A 24,410-nucleotide genomic window follows, 5' to 3' on the forward strand; every position below is an offset into this window, starting at 1 on the left:
TTTCTTGGAAGCTGCATTGAGATTTTGTAAGTAGCTGTCAAAGACTTCTCAAAGTCTTCGTCCTCATCAATGTCATGCACATTTCAGGCTTTGGACGGAAGACTCTCGGCAGTTTGATATGACCCCCTCTGCATGGACTATTGTGGAAAAGGTGTCACTTTAGTACCCTACAAATTATCACAACTTTATAGCTGACTTGACTTGTTTTACTCCAAGTCTTGGTCTTTGTCAATACATCCAACTTTAGAGCCGGTGTCAATAGTTGCCCCGCCTTGCCCCGGTGCTCTACCGCTTTAAATGTGACAATTAAGCTTAAAGTCTTGGTCTTCTATCTTCTATTGCTCTTTAAAAGTGCTCAAATATGTGTGCACCTAAAAACTATACAAATGCATCAGACAAAAGAATATGAGGTAGTTTAAAGTATATGGCCATAACGTACACGGTGAGAGTATATCATTTCATATTTAACAGGGGAAATGGTTTTAACTATTAAAAGACCTCTTTATGTAATGGAATCTCTCGCTCCATTTCCCTAAAGTCGAGATTTCATACCTTGTCAATAGCAAGGTGGTTTGGGTGTTTGAATGTATTTAGTTATAAAAAGAATGACTGTTAGACAGTTTAAATAATAGTTTGCAATTTTTGTGAAGTGCTTCGTTGCTTGTGCAAAAAAATTGATTTTTCAATTCAGGCCCTTTTTGTACAATAGATATTGTACTGGTATTACTCGAAGAAAGAATGTTAAAAACGGTTGAGAGAGATGCATTCCAGCTCCAAAGTGGATTTCAGAAACACTTTGTTTCTCAAAGTCTTGTTCTTCGTTTTCGCCTCCCACAACACAATAAAGGTGCTCCTCCCACATAGACATTAGTAAAAAATTAGCCATCTTACAGGCTTTAACAAGTAAAAATTTGTTTCTGAATTAAATTTCTTGGGTTATTATTAGATTAGTAGATGGACTACAATTCATCTACACTGACCCCTCTGCATTCCATTTCAGCATATTAGTAAATGGACTACAATTCATCTACACTGACCCCTCTTCATGTACTCTTTTGGACAAGAAGGGTCGGATCGACCCCAGGATAAATGACCTCTCTGCATCAACTCAACTGGAACAAACAACTCAGTCCATTTTTTAATACTAAACAAGTCTTTAATACTTCATGTCCATTTTTTGTCAAACTCAGTACTTATTAGACTATTTCAAACTATTTCTTCCAACACGAGTAACAAATTGTCTTTACTTTAAATTTCAAAAAGGAGTATGTAAGAATTTATAAATTAAAAATTTTCTATTTTGATAAAACATTATAAAGGTCACTGAAACTCATTTTTAGCCCATTTTGCACAGTAGATATTGAATTGCTTTTTGTACCAGAAGAGACGAAGGTCTAAGAATTCAACGAGTCTAGTAATTAAGGGAGTAGAGACTGAATTCGTAAGAATCTTAACTGTATTTACAACCATTGACCTGTCGGGGAACAATTTTGAAGGGGAGATTGATGAATTCATTGGAAATCTAGTGTCCCTTCGATATCTCAATTTATCTCACAATAATCTCACTGGCCACATACCATCCTCAACCGGGAAATTGTTAATGTTAGAGTCACTAGACCTGTCATACAACCGACTTGAAGGAGAAATTCCTCATCAGCTCTCTAGTCTGAATACACTTGCACGTCTAAATCTGTCTTTCAACCAACTCAGAGGCCCTATTCCAGTAGGGCCACAATTCAGTACGTTTGAAAATGATAGCTATGTTGGTAACTTGGAGCTGTGCGGACGTCCCTTGTCCAAACAGTGTGAACATGATTTTAAGACGAAGAAAGGGGATGAGTGTTGTATTGCAGCCCAGAAAGAAGAAGATGATGATTACTTTTTTGGCGGATTTACTTGGGAAGCTGTGGTGATTGGATATGGGTGTGGAGTGGTACCTGCATTTATTATCGGATACTTCATGTTGGTAGCAGGAAGACCGAAATGGTTTGCTGGTATAATTGGAAGGGAATTGGGCCTCAAGATCAGGAGGATGGAGATTAAATGGCGATACTAAAGATTTTCTGTAATTTTTATATCATGTTAACTGTCATATCATGTAGTCTATAATTCTGAAATAATATTCCCATTTGTTTCTTCTCTGTGTCTTATGATTCTGTTAGCCCATGGGCGTTAACTTCCTTTTGCAGCTCGATCTTTTGGTGAACTATATTTCGATTGTTGGAACAAGCGCAATATAATTAGGCATGATGGATTTGCAGCATCTTTTTGACTTCGTTGATGTCAGTCGGGTGGTCAGACATGGTATTGCAGGCCGGTAACCCTTAATATGCTTTTACCTATTGTATCTAATTCTATTAGGGTCGTGATTTTAATCTGTAATTTGGAGGTAATTACAACATGTTATCTTTAATCTCTTATTTGGTAAATCATGAAGAAAATCGGATTAAAAGTTTATGAGTTGAATTCATGATGGAGCAAAGCTTCAAATTATTTGAGCAAAGTTTTTTACTAGAAAAGTTTAAAATTATTTGGACCTTATTAATGAACTGTAAATGGCCTGACGGATGTTGTCCAATTGACAAATTCCTGCTAAATCATACAGATTATAAATTTCATATAGGCCTTCAAGAACTCTAGATTTTTGGTGTAGGCCTATCACTATATGTGTGCGTATTATATATTAACATATGCTATCGTTGTCACGAGTATATCTTATGCTAGACACTCTATTAGTGATAGGGAGAGTGCAGCAACTTTTGATAACATTGGCCTCTGTGGCAGACAAGAGGCCCTGTTTCTGTAAAATTGTGATAGAATCCTGCTTAGTTGGGCACCCAGCATATTATCATACCTAATCTACATGCACAACCAGTCAATGTGTGCCAGACCTGACTTGGTTAACTCCGAGTCTTGGTCGTTGCCAATATGTACAACTTTAAAGTGGGTGTCTATAGTTGCCCCCCCCCCCTGTTCTTCTACCGCTCTAGATGTGTTTCTGTTACAGTCTAATCAAATAAATGACAAATTCCCGCAGTGTTTGGAAGCTCTTCCAAATCTCCAAGTTCTTGTTCTGAAATTTAATAAGTTTCATGGTCTTATGAACATCCGTTCTAAGATAGAACACCCGTTTCCTAGGCTGAGAATCCTTAATCTGTCATGCAATCCTTGATCTGTGATTGGATACGGCTGTGGAGTGGTGCCTGCATTTATTGCTGGATACTTGATGTTGCTAGCTAGAAAACCAAAATGGTTTGCTGGAATCATTGCCAGGGAATTGGGCCTCAAGGTCAGGAGGATGGAGATTAAATGGAGATAAATAAAGTGTTGTTTCGATGTGTATGTTATGTCAACCGTCATCCCATGTAATTCAGGTTTTTTCAGTTTATCGAAGATATTGTACTGTATTTATGTTTTTATAAGCCCGTTTTCTTTATTCTTCACAATTAGATTTGGACGCCTTCAGATGAGAGGCAATCATCATATAGTCATATCCATATTCACCAGCACTCAGAGCAATTCTCCAAGCTGCCATATGCATGGTTTTGTACTTATACCTTGTACCACGGTTCCCACTGACTCGTTTTACTGAACCTGTGTATCAAGAATGGGGCTTCTGGAAACGAATGTATTACCAATATATGGTTGCCTTTAGTACACGTTGGAAATACTATTTCATTTGGTCCATTTTGGAATCTTCTATCATTATTTCTGGTCTGGGTTTCAGTGGATGGACAGATTCTTCACCACCCAAACCCAAATGGGACCGTGCTTATTTGCACCTCTTTTTTTCATATGTGTACTTATTTTCTTGTTGCTTATTTGATTCCATTGTTTTCAGATCCTGATAAATCATTCAGCGATCTGGTGGAGCAATTCCTCTCTGATGCAGGAGGATTACATTCAAGCATGATTAAACATATATGTGTGTTTTAATGCTTTTATTTTTCTCTAGATGTTTATGAAAGACTCGTTCAGAAGGGGAAGAAACCTGGTTTCTTCCGGTTGCTGACTGTCAGTGCTCTATTGCATGTAAGTTGTTCCCACATAAATCTTTTATCTGATATGACAATAAACCAAGAAGGGGAGGATTGGTAGCATGGTGCTTCCTAAAAGACATCATCACTTTCTCGATCATCCTAAATGTATCCGTATAACCTGAATGTAGGCTCTTCTTCCTCTTAAGAAAAAGTTTATGTTGTAGTATTTGCTCTATAAAGCTTGTTCATTGAACTGTTTATCCTATGTACTTAATTGTCAAATTTTACTTGATTAATCTGACTGATTGAGTTGTTCATTTCCCTGTAACAGGGTCTCTATCCTGGATAGTTATATTCTTCGTTCAGAAAGTTTTGATGATTTCTGGTTCAAGAGGTAGCAAGCAGGCACCCATAGTTCGTATTGTGATAAGAAAAATAGGCATTTTTCTATTAGAATACTAACTTCTATGTCTTTCGCAGTCATTTACAGGTGGCAGCAATCTGTTCTTCCAAAAATGGCTAACACTAAGAGTAGGTTTGTGTTCATGAACTTCTTGTATACACTTAGAGTTCTTAACTGCTCATGCATCAATTTCTTAGTAAGTCTTTCATATATTCGCAGTTTGGCAGAATATGTGAGACCAAAAAAAAATTGATTGCAGAAAACACCAACTAATATAATTATGAGATTAATATATATCTTTTTGGCTCGTTAATTACAGGTACTAAGCCTGCATGAAACACTCGTAGCATACAAGAGTGTATACTTCATTGCAACCATTGTTCCCGTAACATTGGTCACTCTTGGAAAGATTATCAACCCGGTGAAACCTGCTAGAACAAAAACTCAGAAAGAAGAATGAGGTAGAGATACAATTTTGCATCCTAATGTCATTGAATTGAGATTTGCAAATTATAGTGCTCTTCTCCAAGTCATATTGCCTTGTCTGTCTATTCTGTTAAAAATTCTCATTTCAATGAACAAGGCCCAATGTGCAATTTTGTAGAGCTGTATACTTATTTAGATCAAAATGAGCAACTTCAATAATTTTATCACAATCTGAATTATTTTTTCATTAAAATATCCGTAAAGACAAGTCCTGATAGGGTAAATTTATTCCGATAATGATTTTGCACACACTACTAAGCCATCCAGAGGAGAACTGAAAAAGACCCTCTTTTTTTCTTTGCTTTGATGTATTGATGAGAAGTCTATTTATATGTATTCCAAGAGAAAGGGCATATACATTGAAGACCAGCACATTGTGTATTTGTGGGACTTTGTCGGCATATGAGGTTCTGAGGTTCTGTAATCAATGTACAAATACATGCCTGTGCTGCATTAAGGTCGAAATAATCGAAGGCATCTATATACTTTCAACACCAAAAAGCAAGAAAAAGAGAGAAAATTTAAAAAAATGCAAGTATTCTCATTATATATAGATGGTTCAAGTACACATTCTAAACAATATTCCTCTCTGTCCATTCTTCATCATCAGACAATTGTGAGGCATTTCATTCTCTTCTAAAGTAGCCTATAGCTAGTTTGGTGTGCTAGCTTGTAATCAAATGCAAACATGTGTGTGTTGCTGTTGAGGTTCTGACTATGTGGGACACAAGTTTGGTTCTTTCTTTATTCTTGGGTTTCCTTCTCTAGCTTCCATCTTAAGTTCTTGTACCATCATTTCTTAAGTTATCTAATTCTATAAATAGACTTTCGAGACGATGAACATGAAGAGCAAGCCTACTGGAGTATTCACTCCAGCACGAAGAATTACCGCGGTTGGAGGCGTTGGTCTGGAGGGATATGCTCCTTGGGAAATGAGGCCAGGGGGAATGTTGGTTCAGAAAAGAAACTCTGATGCTGATCATAGTTCAGTTGTAGTTCCACGACTTATTCTCCTGACTACACATCCTAACAACTCTGGAGTCCTACTCTTACTCAATACCTTAGTGACCAGCTGATTTATTTGTTTAGATTAATTCCAACAAAATCTTGGTCTTCGTCTTCTACTCCTCTAAGAGTGCTTCTATTGTAGCCCTATAAATTGTAATACTTATTGAAATCGAAGGTATGAATAAAATAATATTAATATCACCTCAAAGTACAGTGTTTTACAAACTATCACTCCACCAAAATTTTTAAGCCAAAATGAAAATGAGAAATTTCACAATCATTGTGGTGATCATCTTCTTGCAACAACACTTTGTTAAGCATGAAGTCCCGACGAGTAAAAAACTGCATTATTCAAGTTTAAGCTAAGCTTGAATATTGATTTTGGAGGATATTTTTAACTTCATTGATATTGGTCAGGTGGTCAGACCTGGTACTTACAGAATGGTAATAATATGTAATTTTTAGGTACATGCTACCTGTTATAAAAGCATGCACAGTAGACCAACTATTTTCATGTGGAAGATGTTCAATTTATCCAACATCGCAATCATCGCAATTTACCTGTTACTATAAGCCTCAAAGTCTTCTCAAAGTCTTCGTCCTCGTCAATGCCTTGCACATTTAAGACTTTGGACAAAAGACTCTCAGCTGTTTGAAATGACCTCCTCTGCATGAACACTTGTAGATAAATTTTAACACACTCCTAACACATACACATGCATCAGACTAACACTACCAGCTAGTTCTCAAAGTCTTTGTCATTCTCTAGCTCCTACTTCACCCCACATAATAATACTAGATTTTGACTGACACCTACTGTATGTACAAGCTGGGACCTGACTATAGCACATGCATCAGAGAAAAGAATTGAAATCTCAAGGATGTTTCTGTATTTTTGTCACGGTACATCTTAGTCAAGTTCATTTAAATCGGAAAATTTAAATCGATCAGTGTCGTATGGTTATAATTAATTTGGAACCTTTTGTAAACACCCCATATTACATGTTAGCTAGTCAAGTTCATTTAAATCAGAAGATTTATAACGATCAGTGCCGTGTTACTTTATAAATTTGGAGTATTCTAAGACTGTCTAGTTTTATGTATGAAACTACGAATGAAAATAAACATATCCAATTTCGACTCTCCATAAGTTTTCCAAGATATTTTTCTCTTGACCAGAAAAAAGTTGCATACCATCAAGAAGCTCTCAAGGACTGTTGCCCAGCAATGTAACGGTCTTCGTCTCCCAAAAGTGCTTCTATTGCTTACCACATATTATTAGACATAGATAGACTAATAACTTTCTGCAAGGAACATTCTCTGCAACGAACATTCGCATTTTACTTAATAAAATTAACAAACTATCGCTCCACCAAAATTTTTAAAGCCAAATGATAATGAGTAATTTCATCACCAGTTATTTGGCAATCATTGTGATGATCATCTTCTGGCAACACCACCTTGCTTCTTCTGGCAAAACTTGATCTTTTTAATGAATATGACATTAAAGAGATCTTGAATATAGAGAATGTACCTAGTGTAAAATTGTAATAGATCTTGAATAGCTTAGCTACTCAGAAAGACAACTCTATCAGTTGTATCGAAAAGTTGTTGCTCACAGAGCTGTTATGCAAGGTAATAAAATCTTATTGAGGACACCTTTGCACTAAACATGACAGAACTAAAGTAAACATACAAAATTGTACCGTCACTTTATTACTGAAAATGTTAAAGCAAGTCTGATTCTTCCCTGAATAATTCCACAAAGTTTGAGACTAGCTAAGATGTTTGTCAAAGCTCTTGGTGGTGGTTCCCGTTGGGTTATTTGTTCCAAATTGGGCGTGCTGTGCAAACTGATCCTGCATTTTAGTAACAATCGGAAGTCTCGGGCAATGTTATCAGTATGCAGGAAACTATTCAGGGAGCATTACAGGTCAAATTTTCTGTATAAGCTCTAAAAGACTTATCAAAGTCTTTGTCTTCGTCAATGCCTACACATTTAACCCTTTGGACAGAAGACTCTCAAGTCTTGGTCTTTGTCAATACATCCAACTTTAGAGCTGGTGTCAGTAGTTTTCATAAGATTTCATTAATTCTTTCATATTCTGAAAGTTGCATTGCAATCATCTTTGGATTCTCAAAGTCCCCGTCTTCGTTTCTAATGCTCTAAATGTGTTTCTATTCCAGTGCACATATTAGTAGACGGACTACAATTCATCTACACTGATCCCTCTACATGTACTCTTTTGGACAAGCAGGGGCGGATCGGACCCCAGTATACATGCTTCAGAGAAAAACTATTATCTAGTACAAATAACCTCTCTGCATCAAGTCAACTGGAACAAGCAACTCCTACCTAATATACTATGCAACTCTTTGTACAATTACGTTCTCAACTCAAGAGGTTACTGTATTAATTATCCGGAAGTTTTCGTATTTAAGAAAACAACATAATTTCAAGTTGTATATTCTGCTAAGCTGTCTTTTTCATGCGGGTGCCACCACAAATTAGCAGGTATTCAAAATGACAACAAACACCATATTATCGAAGACTCATTCACATCATCTTTCAAATCCTAAAGTTCCTCGTGTAAAACACTTTGAAGACCGAAACACATTTCTAGCCCATTTTGTACCCTAGATAATTTGTTTTAGTTGAAGAAACAAAGTTTAAAAAAAGTTCAGGAAACTTCATTAGTTCTTTCCTTTTCTTGAAATTGCATTCCAGCATCAAAGTACATAGCTCTCACAAACTCATTCCCGTCTCTTTCAGTTCTCAAGTCTTGGCCTTCGTCTTTTACTGCTCTAGATTGGCTTCTATTGCAGCCCATACTTGGGTTCTTATGAAACAGTTTCGGTCTTTGTCTTCTAATGCTCTAAAGTTCTTCTACAATTTATGAAAAGTGGAAGTATTTTGTAGAGATCAGACTATTTGTACATATTAATTTATATTCAAATAGAACACAATGCATATAAACTAAACTCTGCAGATTAGACATGGAATTGGTTTTACATAAAGAACCGAATGTTTATGAAAGTTCAGATATTGTACTTGTATGACTCGAAAAAAGAAGGCTAAAAAATACGTCATTTCTCAAAGTCTTGATATTCAGAAAACTTCTTTAATTCTTTCCTTCTCTCTTCTAATTATTTCAGAGAAACCCTTATATTTATCATCTTTTCATTCTCGGAGTGCTGGACTCTTGTGAAACATGCATCTCATAGCTAATTCATTATCAAAATCAAGAACAATAAAAACTAAATCAAGAAGATTCTTTTGATTAAATTAATTATGATTTTTAACAAGAACAAAAATTAAGGTGATGTACAAAAGAATTTGGCTACATATCAGAAAGTTTACACTTCCATTATTTGTTTAAGTTTGATAAACACATTATGAAGTTCTAGCCCATTTTCTACCGCGTAGATATTGATCGAATTGGTTTAATTGAAGAAACAAAGTTTGAGAAATTACCTAGAAGTTTCATTGTTCTTTCCTTTTCCTAAAATTGCAGTCCAGCTTCAAAGTAGCACCCATAGAGTCATTCCCATCATCTTTTGATTCTTAAAGTGCTTCTATTGCAGTCCACATATTAGTAGACATGCTTCAATTCATTTAAAATGACCCCTCTGCACGAAGTCTTTTGAACAACCAGGGTCGGACTTGACTATAAATGCTTCAGACTATCAAAAATAAACTATCAGCTAGCCTAAAATGACCTCTGCATCAACCATCCAGCTTCAATGTAGCGAATGACTAATTCTCATCATCTTTCCGTTCCTAAAGTCTTTGTCTTCGTCCTCTACTAAAAGTGCTTCTACTGCAGCCCACATAGTAGTACACTGACTACAATCCATCTAAAATGACCCCTGCCTATTGAGTCTATTGAGTCTATCACACCACTAATTATGCAATTTTAGCCCATTTTCTACTGTAGTATGTTTTCCAGCTTCAAAGTAGCTCTCACAGACTCATTCGCGTGATGTTTCAATTCTCATGTTTTGGTCTTCGTATTGTAGTGCTCAAATATTAGTAGAAAGACTATAAATTTCTAAATTGACCCACTTTGTACGTTGATGTTGAATTGAGTTTACTTGAAGAAATAAACCTTTAGGAAAGTTCATAAAATTTCATGTATTTCTTTCCTTTTCTTGAAATTTCATTTCCGTCATCTACTGAACTGTTCTAAGTCTTCGTCTTCTACTGTACTGTTTCTATTGCAGTCCACATATAACTCATTTTAGCCCATGTAGTTCAGTAGATATTGAATAGCTTTTTTTACTTTAAAAGTCGAGGGTTTATGGAAGTTCAGAAAATTCCAGCTTCAAAGTCGCTCTCAGTTCAGACCCATGCTCATCATATTTCCATTCTTAAAGTCTTGGTCTTTGTCTTCCACTGCATGCCGATGAAAGAAAAAAGACTGTGAGCTAGTGTTTAAAATGACCCCTCTGCATGGACTGTTTTGAAACAAGCAAATCAAACCCATATGGCATACATAATTAGCTTGGTGTTTTTGTTTTGCTCCAAATCGTTAATTGAAACATTAGTGCTCATAATGTGGTTTTAATATCGGTTTTGTATAAAATTTTATTAGTTTAGATTATTTTCATTGACTTTCAAATCTTAATAAAAGTAGAACCCCTGCATTCACAACAAGCATATGAATCAAAATTACTTAAATTATACTAATTTTAGTGTTTAGTATGTGTTATGCAGGACACACACTAGACAATGACTTTAATTCACAACAATCACTAGAATCAAAATGACTCAAATTATAATAATTTTAGTGTTTAGTATGTGTCATGGACATGGACACACACTAGACAAATACTTTAATATGTCATTCGAAGATATTGTCGAATTTGAATATAGAAACCATTTTTGTCAGAATTTTTATCTCATCAAGTTTGTACTTCCTCATTAGTCGTGTCATTATTCGTTAACTCAATCTTTATTAAAAAAAAATAATTTTATGCATTTTATTTCATCACCCTAAACAAACACAACTTAAATACCGCTGAAACATCTCCATTAATATCTGTTGAATGAGTTAATTTTTTAATACCATATGGAACAAATTTTTTTGACACGTCATACTTAAAATACTACATCTGTCACTGACTGGCTAAGTTATTATGCAATGTATGATGTAATAAAAAAATAAACCGCATCTCATACTTCAACAATTAAAACAAATCAAAGACATTCATTTGGACTAAAGTCATTATGATTTTTAACAAGAACAAAAATAAATGTGATGTCCAAAAGAATTTGGATACATATATATAAGAAAGTTTACATTGATAAAATTATTATGAAATTCTAGCCCATTTTCTACCGTATATATTGATTGAATTAGTTTAATTAAAGAAACAAAGTTTGAGAAATTTCTTAAAAGTTTCATTTTTCTGAAAATGCAGTCCACCTTCAAAGTAACTCTCAAATAGTCATTTCCATCATCTTTCAATTCTTAAAGTGCCTCTATTAGGGTCCACACATTAGTCTGAACATCTTCTGGTGATAATGACACATTAGATGGAAGTTGTTGTATGTAGGATAACTCTCTCCATTGGTTACTAAGAAAGCAACATAATTTTAAGTTGCTGTATATTCCCCGATTGATTATTTTAAAAAGGATCGACGCACTTTGTATTTTTCATGCAGGAATAAGAAGAAGAAGAAGAAGAATTATGACGCTCCCAAAGACTCATTCAAGTCATCATCATATCTCAAAGTTTTTCGTAGGAAACACTTTGAAGTCCGAAATATAATTCTAGCCCATTTTGTACACTAGATAATGAAATCTCATAAAATTTCTTAAGTAATTTCCTTTTCTTGAAATTGCACTTCAGCTATCAAAGTACATAGCAATCACAGACTCATTCCCATCTCTTTCAGTTCTCAAGTCTTGGCCTTCGTCTTTTACTGCTCTAGATTTGCTTCTACTGCAGCCCACACATTACTAGAAAGACTATAATTTATCTAAATGAGTCTGCTTGTGTTCTTATGAAACAAGCATCTCATATCTAATGTATGTACAGCCAGCAGGGACGAACCTGACATATACAAACATTAAAGAAGAGACTGTCTTCTCGTTAAAATGGTCTGTCTGTCTATGTCTACGCGAGTTGTAATAGTTCATACAGTCTCGGTCTTCGTCTTCTACTGCGCTAAAGTTCTTCTACAATTTTTGAAAAGTGGAAGTATTTTGTTGAGATCAGACGATTTGTACATACTAATTTATATTCAAATTAGAACAGAATGTATACACTAAACTCTGCAGACTAGACATGGAATTGGTTTTACATTAAGAAATGAATGTTTATGAAAGTTAAGATAATTGCATTATTTTTTTGCTGTTCTTGAACATTCCAGCTCCAGAATTCGGCTGTCATGGACTCCCTCAAAGCCGAATTAATGATCATCTCTCAATTCTTAAAGCCATGGTCTCTTCTACTACTCTAAGAGTGATTTTATTGAAATAACATCAATCTTCAAAGTAGTTATCAATTCATCAACTGATCCATTCTCGAAATAATTGTTTTCCAGTTTTACTGATAATTTTAGCAAAATGCGACTTGACAAATAAAAAAGAGAGGTTAGATATCGATTATTTAGAGGATGTTTACCATTAATTTTCCTTCTTGTAATTTCCATCCAGCTTCAATGTAGCGAATGACTAATTCTCATCATCTTTTCGTCCTCTACTGCTTTAAAAGTGCTTCTACTGCAGCCCACATATTAGTACACTGACTACAATCCATCTAAAATGATCCCTGCATATTGAGTCTATTGAGTCTATCACACCACTAATTATGCAAGACTCATTCGCGTCATGTTTCAATTCTCATGTTTTCGTCTTCGTATTCTAGTGCTCAGATATTAGTAGAAAGACTATAATTTATCTAAAATGACCCACTTTGTACGTTGATTGAATGAGTTTACTTGAAGAAACAAACCTTTAGGAAAGTTCATAAAATTTCATGTATTTCTTTCCTTTTCTTGAAATTTCATTTCCGTCATATACTGAACTATTTTAAGTCTTCGTCTTCTACTGTACTGTTTCTATTGCAGTCCACATATAAACATTCAGCAATTTGTCTTAAGAGCAAAAAATCCTGAAAACTTCATGTCCTTTTTTTGTAAAGCTCAGCACTTATTAGACATTTTCAAGTTATTTCTTCAAACACGAGTACAAAATTTCCTATACTACAAAATTCAAAGAGGATTTATAAATCTAGAATTTTCAAGTTTGAATAAATCATGATGAAGTCACTGAAACTCATTTTTAGCCCATGTCCTTTCAGTAGATATGTTTGATGATATATCATATTGATCACTAAAGAATTTCTGGTTGTTTCTCACAGCACAGAACAGAGAGATGAAAGGTTTGAGCTCATATGTTCACTTGTGGCTCGTCTTTGTCTTTTTCTGCACTGAAAGTGCTAGATCATCAACTTGGATAAAAGAGTCTAAACTACTGTATTAATTAGCTGGAAGTTTTTGTATTTAAGAAACCAACATAATTTCAAGTTGCTGTATATCCCCTGCTAAATTAAATTTTTAAAAAGGATCGTCACGCCTTGTCTTTTCATGCAGGTACCACCACAAATTAGCAGGTATTCAAAATGACAAGACACCATATCACATTCCACCTCTAAAAGTAGCTATCAAAGACTCATTCAGGTCATCTTTTAAATCTCAAAGTTCTTCGTGTAAAACACTTTGAAGACCGGAACACATTTCTAGCCCATTTTGTACACTAGATAATTGGTTTTAGTTGAAGAGACAAATTTTAAAGAAAGTTCAGGAAATTTCATTAGTTCTTTCCTTTTCTTGAAACTGCATTCCAGCATCAATGTACATAGCTCTCACAAACTCATTCCCATCTCTTTCAGTTCTAAAGTTTTGGCCCTCGTCTTTTACTGCTCTAGATTGGCATCTATTGCAGCCCACACATAACTGGAAAGACTATAATTTATCTAAGATGACTCTACTTGGGTTCTTATGAAACAGTTTGGGTCTTTGTCTTCTAATGCTCTAAAGTTCTTCTACAATTTATGAAAAGTGAAAGTATTTTGTTGAGATCAGACTATTTGTACATATTAATTTATATTAAAAATAGAACAGAATGCATATAAACTAAACTCTGCAGATTAGACATGGAATTGGTTTTACATAAAGAACATTTATGAAAGTTCAGTGAATTGCATTATTTCTTTTCTGTTCTTGAACATTCCAGCTCCAGAATTGCATCAACTGATCCATTCTCGAAATATTGGTCTTCCAGTTTTACTTAAAATTTTAGCTAAATGTGACTTCACAAATACAAAAGAGAGGTTAGATATCAATTATTTAGAGGATGTTTAATTACCATTAATTTTCCTTCCATGAGCTTATAAAGGTTTTTTAATAAAATGGTTATCAATTTATCCAACATCATTGAAAGCTATTTTTACGATGATACGCATTTCTAGCTCATTTTGTGCTGTATATGTCGGGGTTTACTTGAAGAAACAAAGCTCTTAACAAAGTGTAAAAAATTTGGTTAATTTCTTCTCCTTCTTGTAATTTGCATCCAGCTTCAATGTAGCGAAAGACTAATTCTCGTCATCTTTCCGTTCCTAAAGTCTTTGTTTTCGTCTTCTACTGATGCCCACGTTTTTGTACACAGACTACGCAGTTCATCTAAAATGAACTATCAGCCACTTAAGATGGCCTCTTTGCATGGTCTTTGTCAATAGATCCAGCTTTAGAGCATGTGTCGATAGTTGCCCCGCCTTGCCCCCGGTGCTCTACCGCTTTAAATGTGACAGTTAAGCTCAAAGTCTTGGTCTTCTATCATTGCTTCTTAAAAGTTCTCAAATATGTGTGCACCTAAAGACTATACAAATGCATCAGACAAAAGAATACGAGGGAGTTTAAAGTATATGGCCGTAACATACACGATGAGAGTATATCATTTCATATATAACAGGGGAAATTGTTTTAACTTTTTAAAAGACCTCTTTATGTAATGGAATCTCTCGCTCCATTCCCCTCAAGTCGAGATTTCATACCTTGTCAATAGCAAGGTGGTTTGGGTGTTTGAGTGTATTTAGTTATAAAAACAATGACTGTTAGACACTTTGAAAAATAGTTTGCCTTTTTTGTGAAGTGCTTCACCGCTTGTGCAAAAAAGTTAAGAGCTGGTGCCCATAGTTGCCCTCGGTCTTCTACCGCTTTAAATGTGACAATTATGCTCAAAGTCTTGGTCTTCTATCTTCTATTGCTCTTTAAAAGACGAAGCTCAATAGAAGACTTCTATATTAATGTATGGTATACCTATACAAGTATGGGCTTAATGTGTCAATATTAGTACACATACTACAGTTCATCTAAAATGACCCCTCTGCATTGATTTTGTTGAACAATCAGGGTCAGACCTGACTATACATGCATCAGAGAAAAACTATCAGCAACTTAAGCTGACCTCTTTGCATGATCAACCCTATAGAAACAAGCAACTCATACCTAATGTACCATGCATTAATAAAAATGTATAATATCAAAGTACCTCCTAAACAGTAATTGGGAATAGTAAATACAGCACTAATAGTTACGCATTTCTAGCCAGTTTTGTAGCTCATTTTTTGGTCTTTGTATTTTCAAGACTGAAATGCATTTCTAGCCCATTTGTACCGAAGATGTTGAACCGGTTTGATTCTAGTAGAGGCCCTTGCTAGTTTAATTAAGACACTCTACAATTTATCTAAAATAATCCCATAGTAATCCCCTTATATGGACTCTTCTGGACAACCAGGGTCACATAATAGTAGATGCATTGTAATATGGCATCATCTTACGAAACTGGAAGGTCTTCGTAATTCGGTCATGTTTATCATGGATCATTTTGATTAACGCTTATTAACACATGATTGATCAATTTATAAATTCTATTATGAGCTAATAGAATTTTTAAATTCTATTAGTTCATAATAGAATTTTTAAATTCTATTAGTTCATAATAGAATTTAAAAATTCTATTATGAACTAATAATAAAAAGTTGAACAAATTTAGAAATTACTTTATATTATCAACTTAATAAAATTTATAGGTTATTTTGCTTCACATATTTAATCAATTAATGAAAAAGAATATAAGGTCACATTTAGCTTTTTAGACAGATAAGGTTTCTAGACAACTTGATCATAAAAGAACAAAGAGAGGAAAGGTTCACTTGTGGCTTGAATATAAATTGGTTTAAAAATTAGACAAGTCTTTAATACTTCATGTCCATTTTTGTCAAACTCGGTACTTATTAGACTATTTCAAGCTATTTTTTCCGACACGAGTAACAAATTGCCTTTCCTTTAAATTTCAAAAAAGGAGTATGTAAGAATTTATAAATAAAGAAATTCAAATTTGATATAACATTATGAAGGTCACTGAAACTCATTTTAGCACATTTTGCACGGTAGATATTGAATTGTTTCTTGTACCGAAAGAGACGAAGGTCTAAAAAAGTTCAAAAAATTCCAGCTTCAAAGTAGCTCTCAAAGACCCGTACGCTCCCATCATCTTTCCATTCTTAAAGTTTTGATCTTCGTCTTCTACTGCATGCGGATGAAAGAAAAGATTGTGAGCTGGTATCTAAAAATGACCCCACTGCATGGACTGTTTTGAAAGAAGCAAATCATATACACATGGGACATGGCATACATAATTAGCAGCTAGTTCATCAATTTGTTAGAAAGTACCTCATGCCCCAGTTGTATACAACCAATTTCTTATATTTTTATAAAAATTGATCAGAATACATCATTTTGCCACTTGACTGGCCCAAACATCAACACACAAAAGTTTAAGAAAGTTCAAAGAACAGCATTATCTCTTTCCTGTTCTTGAGCATTCCAGCTCCAAAATTCACTCTCAAAGACTCATTCGCATTTAATCATCATCTTACAGTTCTCAAAGTCTTGGTCGTTGTCTTCTACTACTCTAAAAGTGCTTTTATTGTAATAATGTTAAGACAGTTCAGAAAATTTCACTAATTAATCCCGTTGTTGAAATTGCATTCCAGCTTTAATGTAGGTAACTCTCACGGACTCAATCCTATCATCTTCCAGTTTTTAAGTCTTAGTCATGGTCTTCGTCTTCTACCGTTCTAAATGTGCTTTTATTTAGCCCACACATTAATACGGTTCTGCATGGACTCTTATGAAACATCTTATACCTATTGTTCATTGGGACAAACCTGACTTATACATACATCAAAGAAAACACTTTCAGCTGGTTAAAATGGCCTTCTCTGCCACGGTCTACGTGTGTAGTACGTATTTAAAAACACAATTTACATTCGCATTAACTTTCAATTATCAAAATCCTTATCTTTGTCTTCTACTACTCTAAGAGTGCTTCTATAGCAGCACTAATAAGCTACCTAAATTGATATATCTTTCTTAACTTGTGAAAGTAGAAGAACTATAATCTTGTATCCATTTCATGTAATTGATACATCAGAGTAAAACTACCAGCTAGTTAAAATGGCCCGTCTGTATCAATCTTGTTGGAATAAAACAACTCGTAGTACCTAACTGACACCTAATGTATGTACGAGCAGGGCCGGGCCTGACTATAGCACATCCAAAGTGGCTTTTCAAAAACACGTTGTTTCTCAAAGTCTTGATCTTAGTCTACGCCTTATATTGCACAAGAAAGGTGCTCCTATTGCATCCCACATAGACATTAGTAATATGTTCTGACTGATATTTAATGTATGAACAAGCAGGATTGTCGGACCTAACTATAAGCACATGCATCAGAGAAAAGAATTGAAATCTCAAGGATGTTTCTATCAGCTGGCCTACTGATTTTGTATCTCAGAAAATTTAGAACGATCAGTGCCGTATTCCTATAATTTATTTATAAAATGAAGCATGTAGTAACAATTTTATTAAGCCATAATTTTGCCCTATACTTTATGGTAGAAATTATATTGGTTCTGTTTGATGATAGTTCAGAAATTTTCTTTAATTCTTTCCTTTTCTCTTGTAATTAGTTCTGAGAAACCCTTATTTCTATCATCTTTTCATTCTCGGAGTGCTGAACTCTTATGAAACATGCATCTCATAGCTAATTCATTATGCAATGTATGATAATGTATGATGTAATAAAAAACAAACCGCATATCATACTTCAACAATAAAAACCAAATCAAGAAGATTCTTTTGGATTAAATTAAGAGTAATGCTAGAGGCACAAAAAATTGTTACAAAATGACGTGTCATGGCTGATGTGGCGGTATAGAATGATTTTATCGGTATTTTTGATGTAAATGCAGGGAGGTCCATTTTCATATAGCCAATAAACCCTTACACGTGGCATTTTGTAACTTTTTTGGAAACCAATTTGGTACCCCTAACATTTTCCTTAAATTAATTATGATTTTTAACAACAAAAATTAATTGTTTAAGTTTGATAAACACATTATGAAGTTCTAGCCCATTTTCTACCGGGCAGATATTGATCGAATTGGTTTAATTGAAGAAACAAAGTTTAAGAAATTTCCTAAAAGTTTCATTATTCTTTCATTTTACTGAAATTGCAGTCCACCTTCAAAGTAGCTCCCAAAGAGTCATTTCCATCATCTTTCGATTCTTGAAGTGCTTCCATTGCAGTATTAAAGAAAAACTATCAGCTAGTACAACATTTTACAAACTATCTCTCCACCAAAATTTTTAAAGCCAAAATGATAATGAGTAATTTCATCACCAGTTATTTCGCAATCATTGTGATGATCATCTTCTTGCAACACCACCTTGTTGCTCCTTTAAGTCCTATACAGCAAAAAACAGCATTGTTCCAGTTCAAGAAAAGCTTGACTATTAGTGCTCCTGCAGATTGCATCTATTATTCTTACGACGACAGTGAATATAGTATTCATTCGCATCCAAAGACGATGAACTGGAGCATGAGTTCTGATTACTGCATCTGGGACGGAGTTACCTGCGACCACAAGACAGGGGACGTGATCGGTTTGGATTTAAGTTGCAGTCAGCTGGAAGGAGCCATTCTTCCTAACAGCACTCTCTTCCACCTCTCTCATCTCCGGTTCCTTAACCTTTCTAACAACGACTTCTACCTCTCCAGTGAGTTCCCTCAAGAATTCGGTATCTTTGCAAAAGGTTTGACACATCTCAACCTCTCTCGTACTTGGTTTTCAGGGAGAGTTCCCTCAGGAATCTCTCATTTGCACAAACTGCTCTCACTTGATCTCAGCTTCAACTATTATGCTAAACTTGAAGCTGAAGTGTTTAAGTCACTATTACAGAATTTAACTCAACTAAGAGTGCTTAATCTTGAGGCAGCTTACATCTCCTCTGTTTTACCCTTTAATTTGTCTTCTTCCCTAGAAGTTCTTAACCTTAGGGATACTGGTTTATATGGAGTTCCCTCAGGAATCTCTCACTTGCATAAACTGGTCTCACTTGATCTCAATTACAATGATGTTAAACTCGAAGATGAAGTGTTCAAATCACTCCTACAGAATTTAACTCAACTGAGAGTGCTTAATCTTCAACGGGTTAACATCTCCTCTGTTTTACCCTTTAATTTATCTACTTCCTTTAGGTTTCTTAACCTTCCGGATACTGGTTTACACGGAGTATTACCCCAAGAGGTTTTCCACCTTCCCAACTTAGAGGTTCTAGACCTGGGTGGTAACTTCGATCTAAAACCAGTATTACCCAAAGTTAAGTGGGGAAGTAGTGCTACTCTCCGAAGCCTTTCTCTTAGAGAGATAAACTTCAATCACGGAGGTATACCTGATGCAATAGGGTATCTAGAGTCATTAGCCAGTTTGGACCTCTCATTTTGTAATTTGTCTGGGCCCATACCAAGATCCATTGGGAACCTTGTTCAACTTACTTACTTGGACTTGGGCAACAATAATCTCAATGGCCCAATTTTAACACCTTTATCAAACTGTACAAGCATGAGATATATAAACCTTAATTCTAATAATTTCATCGGGCCTTTACCCTCTACATTTGCTGTCCACTCCCTTGATCTCATTTTTGTAGATCTGAGCCATAATGGATTCACTGGACCCCTTTCCACAAAGTTGTTTAACCTTCCATTATTAGAAGTATTAGATCTGAGTGGTAATGGGTTCACTGGACCCCTTCCCTCAAGTTTGTTTAACCTACCATCATTACAAAATTTAGATTTGAGCGACAATGGGTTCACTGGGTTCACTGATTCTTCTAATATCAATGCACAATCAATTTCTCAACTTGTGAACCTCACTTTTCTTGACTTGTCATCAAACAATTTCAGTGGTGTTTTGAACATGAGTATGTTTTCACCCCTTGAATCCCTTGACGAACTTTATCTTTCTGATAACCATTTTCTCTCAGTGAGAAGCACAGCTATGAGCCCACTCCCTCCTACACTTTCCATATTAGGATTGTCATCTTGCAACATGAAAGAGTTCCCACACTTTTCAAAAGATGCAGAGATCTCATTGGATGTTGTAGACCTATCAAACAATGATATTGAAGGGGAAATTCCTGATTGGATTGGGTCGGTGTGGTATTATCTGGATATTTCTCACAACAAGCTAATCGGTGGTCTTGAGCAACTACCTTGGAATAGCATTCAGTACCTTGATCTCCAGCACAATGAGCTTAATGGCTCATTACCCGACTTGATCTGTAATTCAAGCTCTCTTGAGGTACTCAATTTGTCTCATAACAAGTTGAGTGGTGTACTCCCCAGTTGTCGAACGCGATTGACCAGTCTCTTAGTGTTTGATCTACGGATGAATAACATTCAGGGGAGCCTTCCAGCAAACTTCACAAATTTCCGTTCTCTGGAAACTATAAATTTGAACGGAAATAAATTAGAAGGAAGAGTTCCTTCTTCTTTTCTTGAATTTGATAGTTTACGAGTTCTTGATCTTGGAAATAATCAAATTAGTGATACATTCCCGCAATATTTGGAAGTTCTTCCTAATCTCCAAGTTCTTGTGCTGAAATCAAATAAGTTTCATGGTATTATTATCACGATTTTTAAGGTGGAACGCCCATTTCATAGCTTAAGAATCATTGATCTGTCGTACAATGAGTTTTCGGGTCCACTGCCGTCAATGACCAACTTTTTTCATGTGGAAGATGTTCAATTTATCCAACATCGCAATCATCGCAATTTACCTGTTACTAAGCTTAAGTAAGTTCATAAGATTTCATTAATTCTGTCATATTCTGGAAGTTGCATCCAATCATCTTCGAATTCTCAAAGTCTCCGTCTTTGTTTTTACTGCTCTAAATGTGCTTCTGTTCCACATATAAGGAGACGGACTACAATTCATCTACACTGACCCCTCTACATGTACTCTTTTGGACAAGCATGGTCGGATCGGACCCCAGTATACATGCATCAGAGAAATAACTATCCGCTAGTATAAATGACCTCTCTGCATCAACTCAATTGGAACAAGCAACTCAAGAGGTTACTTGGATTATTTAAAAGTACTTAACACACCCATAATTTGTAGACCGACTAATTTCATGGATGTAGAGAAATGACGAACCCATATTGGTTATCTAGGCAGAGCAAGAAGATAATCCTTTTTACTTGTATTAAACGTGACACAGTTCATCCTATCAACAACATAATCCTTTTTCCAACGTATTCTTCTTACAATTTAATGCACATAAATTTATTCTGAAAGATTGCATGATTTCTTTGCTTTCCTGGAAGCTGCATTGAGCTTTAAAAAGTAGCTGTAAAAGACTTCTCAAAGTCTTCGTCCTCGTCAATGCCCTGCACATTTAAGACTTTGGACAGAAGACTCTCGGCTGTTTGAAATGACCTCCTCTGCATGGACACTTGTAGATAAATTTTAACACACTCCTAACATATACACATGCATCAGACTAACACTACCACCTAGTTCTCAAAGTCTACGTCTTCTCTTGCTCCTACTACACCCAACATAATAATATGACTGACACCTAATGTCTGTACAAGCTGGGCCCTGACTAATTACTGAAGAATTGAATTCTCAAGGATGTTTCTACTGATTTTGTATTTTTGTTGAAGGATGTCTCCCAAAAGTGCTTCTATTGCTTACCACATATTATTAGTACATAGATAGACTAATTACTTTCTGCAAAGAACATTCGCATTTTACTTGATAAAATTAACAAACTATCGCTCCACCAAAATTTTTAAAGCCAAAATGATGATAATGAGTAATTTCATCACCAGTTATTTCGCAATCATTGCGATGATCATCTTCTTGCAACACCACCTTGTTCCTTCTTTAAGTCCTATCCAGCAAAAAACTGCGTGGTTTCAGTTTAAGCAAAACTTGAATAACAGTACTCCTACAATTTGCTTGTATTCTGATTCTTTTTTTAATGAATATGACATTTTTTCAAATCCAAAGACTAAGAATTGGAATATGACATTTGATGCTAATATTAGGGACTTAATTCGAACATATATTTCTATTTGATGCTTAATATTATATTTTAGGCCGTATCCAAAACTTGCTCTATAGGGAAGCAGAGAGTGCATCAACTTTTGATGAACTTGGCCTGTCCGGTGGACAAGAGGCCCTGTTTTCGAGTTGATATAGTGAATATACCTGGTGTAAAATTGTAATAAATCCTGAATAGCTTAGCTACTCAGAAGGACAACTGTATTAGTTGTATCGAAAAGTTGTTGCTTACAGAGCTGTAATGAAAGGTAATAAAATCTTGTTGAGGACACCTTTGCACTAAACATGACTAAACATACAATGCCTGGTGGTGGTTCCCGTTGGGTTATTTGTTCCAAATTGGGCGTGCTGTGCAAACTGATACTGCATTTTAGTAACAATTGGAAGTCTCGGGCAATGTTTTTAGTATGCAGGAAACAATTCAGGGAGCATCACAGGTCAAATTTTCTGTATCTTAATTTTTGTACTTGTATTAAACTTGACACAGTTCATCTGAGAAAAATATCGTTTCTCCAACTTATTCTTCTATATCTAATACACATAAATTTACTCTAAAAGATTGCATGATTTCTTTGCTTTCCTGGAAACTGCAATGAGCTTGAGAAAGTAGCTCTAAAAGACTTATCTAAGTCTTCGTCTTCGTCAATGCCTACACATTTAAGGCTTTGGACAGAAGACTCTCAGCAGTTCGAATGAACCCCCCTCTTCACGGACTATTGTGGAAAGGTGTTACTGTAGTACCCTACAAATTATCACAACTTTAGAGCTGACTTGACTGGGTTTACTCCAAGCCTTGGTATTTGTCAACACATCCAGTAAACTCGTCTCGCTAGATCTCAGTAACAATGATGGTGTGAAACTCAAAGATAAGTGTTCAAATCACTCTTACAGAATTTAACTCAACTGAGAGTGCTTAATCTTGAAGGAGTTAACATCTCCTCTGTTTTACCCATGAATTTGTCTTCTTCCCTAGAAGTTCTTAACCTTGGGTATACTGGTTTATATGGAGTTCCCTCAAGAATCTCTCATTTGCATAAACTGGTCTGACTTGATCTCATTTACAATGATTGTGTTAAACTTGAAGATGAATTGTTCAAATCACTCTTACAGAATTTAACTCAACTGAGAGTGCTTAATCTTGAAGGAGTTAACATCTCCTCTGTTTTACCCTTTAATTTATCTACTTCCTTTAGGGTTCTTAACCTTAGGTATACCAGTTTACACGGAGTATTACCCCAAGAGGTTTTCCACCTTCCTAACATAGAGTTTCTACCCTTGGGAAACATAGAGCCTTTTACAACTATTTTACACGGCGGCGGAACTGGTTCAGAAGCGGTATTACCCAAAGTTAAGTGGGGAAGTAGTGCTACTACTCTCCAAAATGATCCCCTTACATGGACTCTTCTGGGGAAGTAGTATGGCATCATCGTTCGGAACTCAAAGGTCTTCGTAGTTCTGTCCAGGCTCAGGTTCTTCATTTTTATCAACACATGATTGATCAATTTAAAAATTCTGTTCTGTAACATTCCAGGCTCAGGTTCTTCATTTTTATTCTCTATTTTGTTCCTCTGCTTCAGGAGCAATAATGAACTAATAATAAAAAGTTAAACAAATTTACCAATTGCTTTATATTAAATTTACCAATTGCTTTATATTATCAACTTAATAAAATTTATAGGTTACTTCACTTCACATGTTTCATCAACTAATGAAAAAAAACCAAAAAGCGGGTCACATTTTAGCTTTTTAGACGAATAAAATTTCTACACACCTTGATCATAAAAAAACAAAGAGACGAAGGGTTCACTTGTGGCTTGATTATAAGCAATTGGCGTTAAGTACACCTGGAACGTCGATAATTTTCAAGAAAGCTTGAATATAAATTGGTTCAAATATTAAACAAGTCTTTAATACTTTATGTCCATTTTTGGTCAAATTCATGTACTTATTAGACTATTTCAAGCTATTTCTTCCAACATGAGTAATAAATTGCCTTTAATTCAAATTTCAAAAAGGATTATGTAAGACTTTATAAATTA

General features: G+C 35.1%; 1 protein-coding gene and 1 long non-coding RNA gene across 5 annotated transcripts; both read left to right on the forward strand.

The window, feature by feature from the left end:
* The first annotated feature begins 1,393 nt into the window (after positions 1–1,393).
* LOC141675237 (uncharacterized) lies at positions 1,394–6,078 on the forward strand. 4 transcript variants are annotated; one of them, XR_012555950.1, is made up of 5 exons: positions 1,394–4,164; positions 4,312–4,374; positions 4,461–4,515; positions 4,703–4,844; positions 5,694–6,078. It is a non-coding gene; the product is annotated as an uncharacterized LOC141675237 (long non-coding RNA). The 4 variants fall into 4 exon arrangements; XR_012555949.1 differs by lacking the exon at positions 5,694–6,078 and having other exon boundaries at positions 1,400–2,065; positions 2,190–4,164; positions 4,703–5,041; XR_012555951.1 differs by lacking the exon at positions 5,694–6,078 and having other exon boundaries at positions 1,395–4,164; positions 4,461–4,511; positions 4,703–5,041.
* Positions 6,079–18,215: 12,137 nt separating this feature from the next.
* Positions 18,216–23,898, forward strand: LOC141675233 (uncharacterized). Its single transcript, XM_074481947.1, has 2 exons — positions 18,216–21,092; positions 21,216–23,898. The coding sequence occupies exons 1-2, from the start codon at positions 18,613–18,615 to the stop codon at positions 21,241–21,243; spliced, it is 2,508 nt and encodes an 835-aa protein (XP_074338048.1). The 5' UTR covers positions 18,216–18,612; the 3' UTR covers positions 21,244–23,898.
* The last annotated feature ends 512 nt before the right edge of the window (positions 23,899–24,410 follow it).

This window comes from Apium graveolens, chromosome 7 (genome assembly GCF_009905375.1).
Source record: "Apium graveolens cultivar Ventura chromosome 7, ASM990537v1, whole genome shotgun sequence".
Classification (NCBI taxonomy): Eukaryota; Viridiplantae; Streptophyta; class Magnoliopsida; order Apiales; family Apiaceae; genus Apium; species Apium graveolens.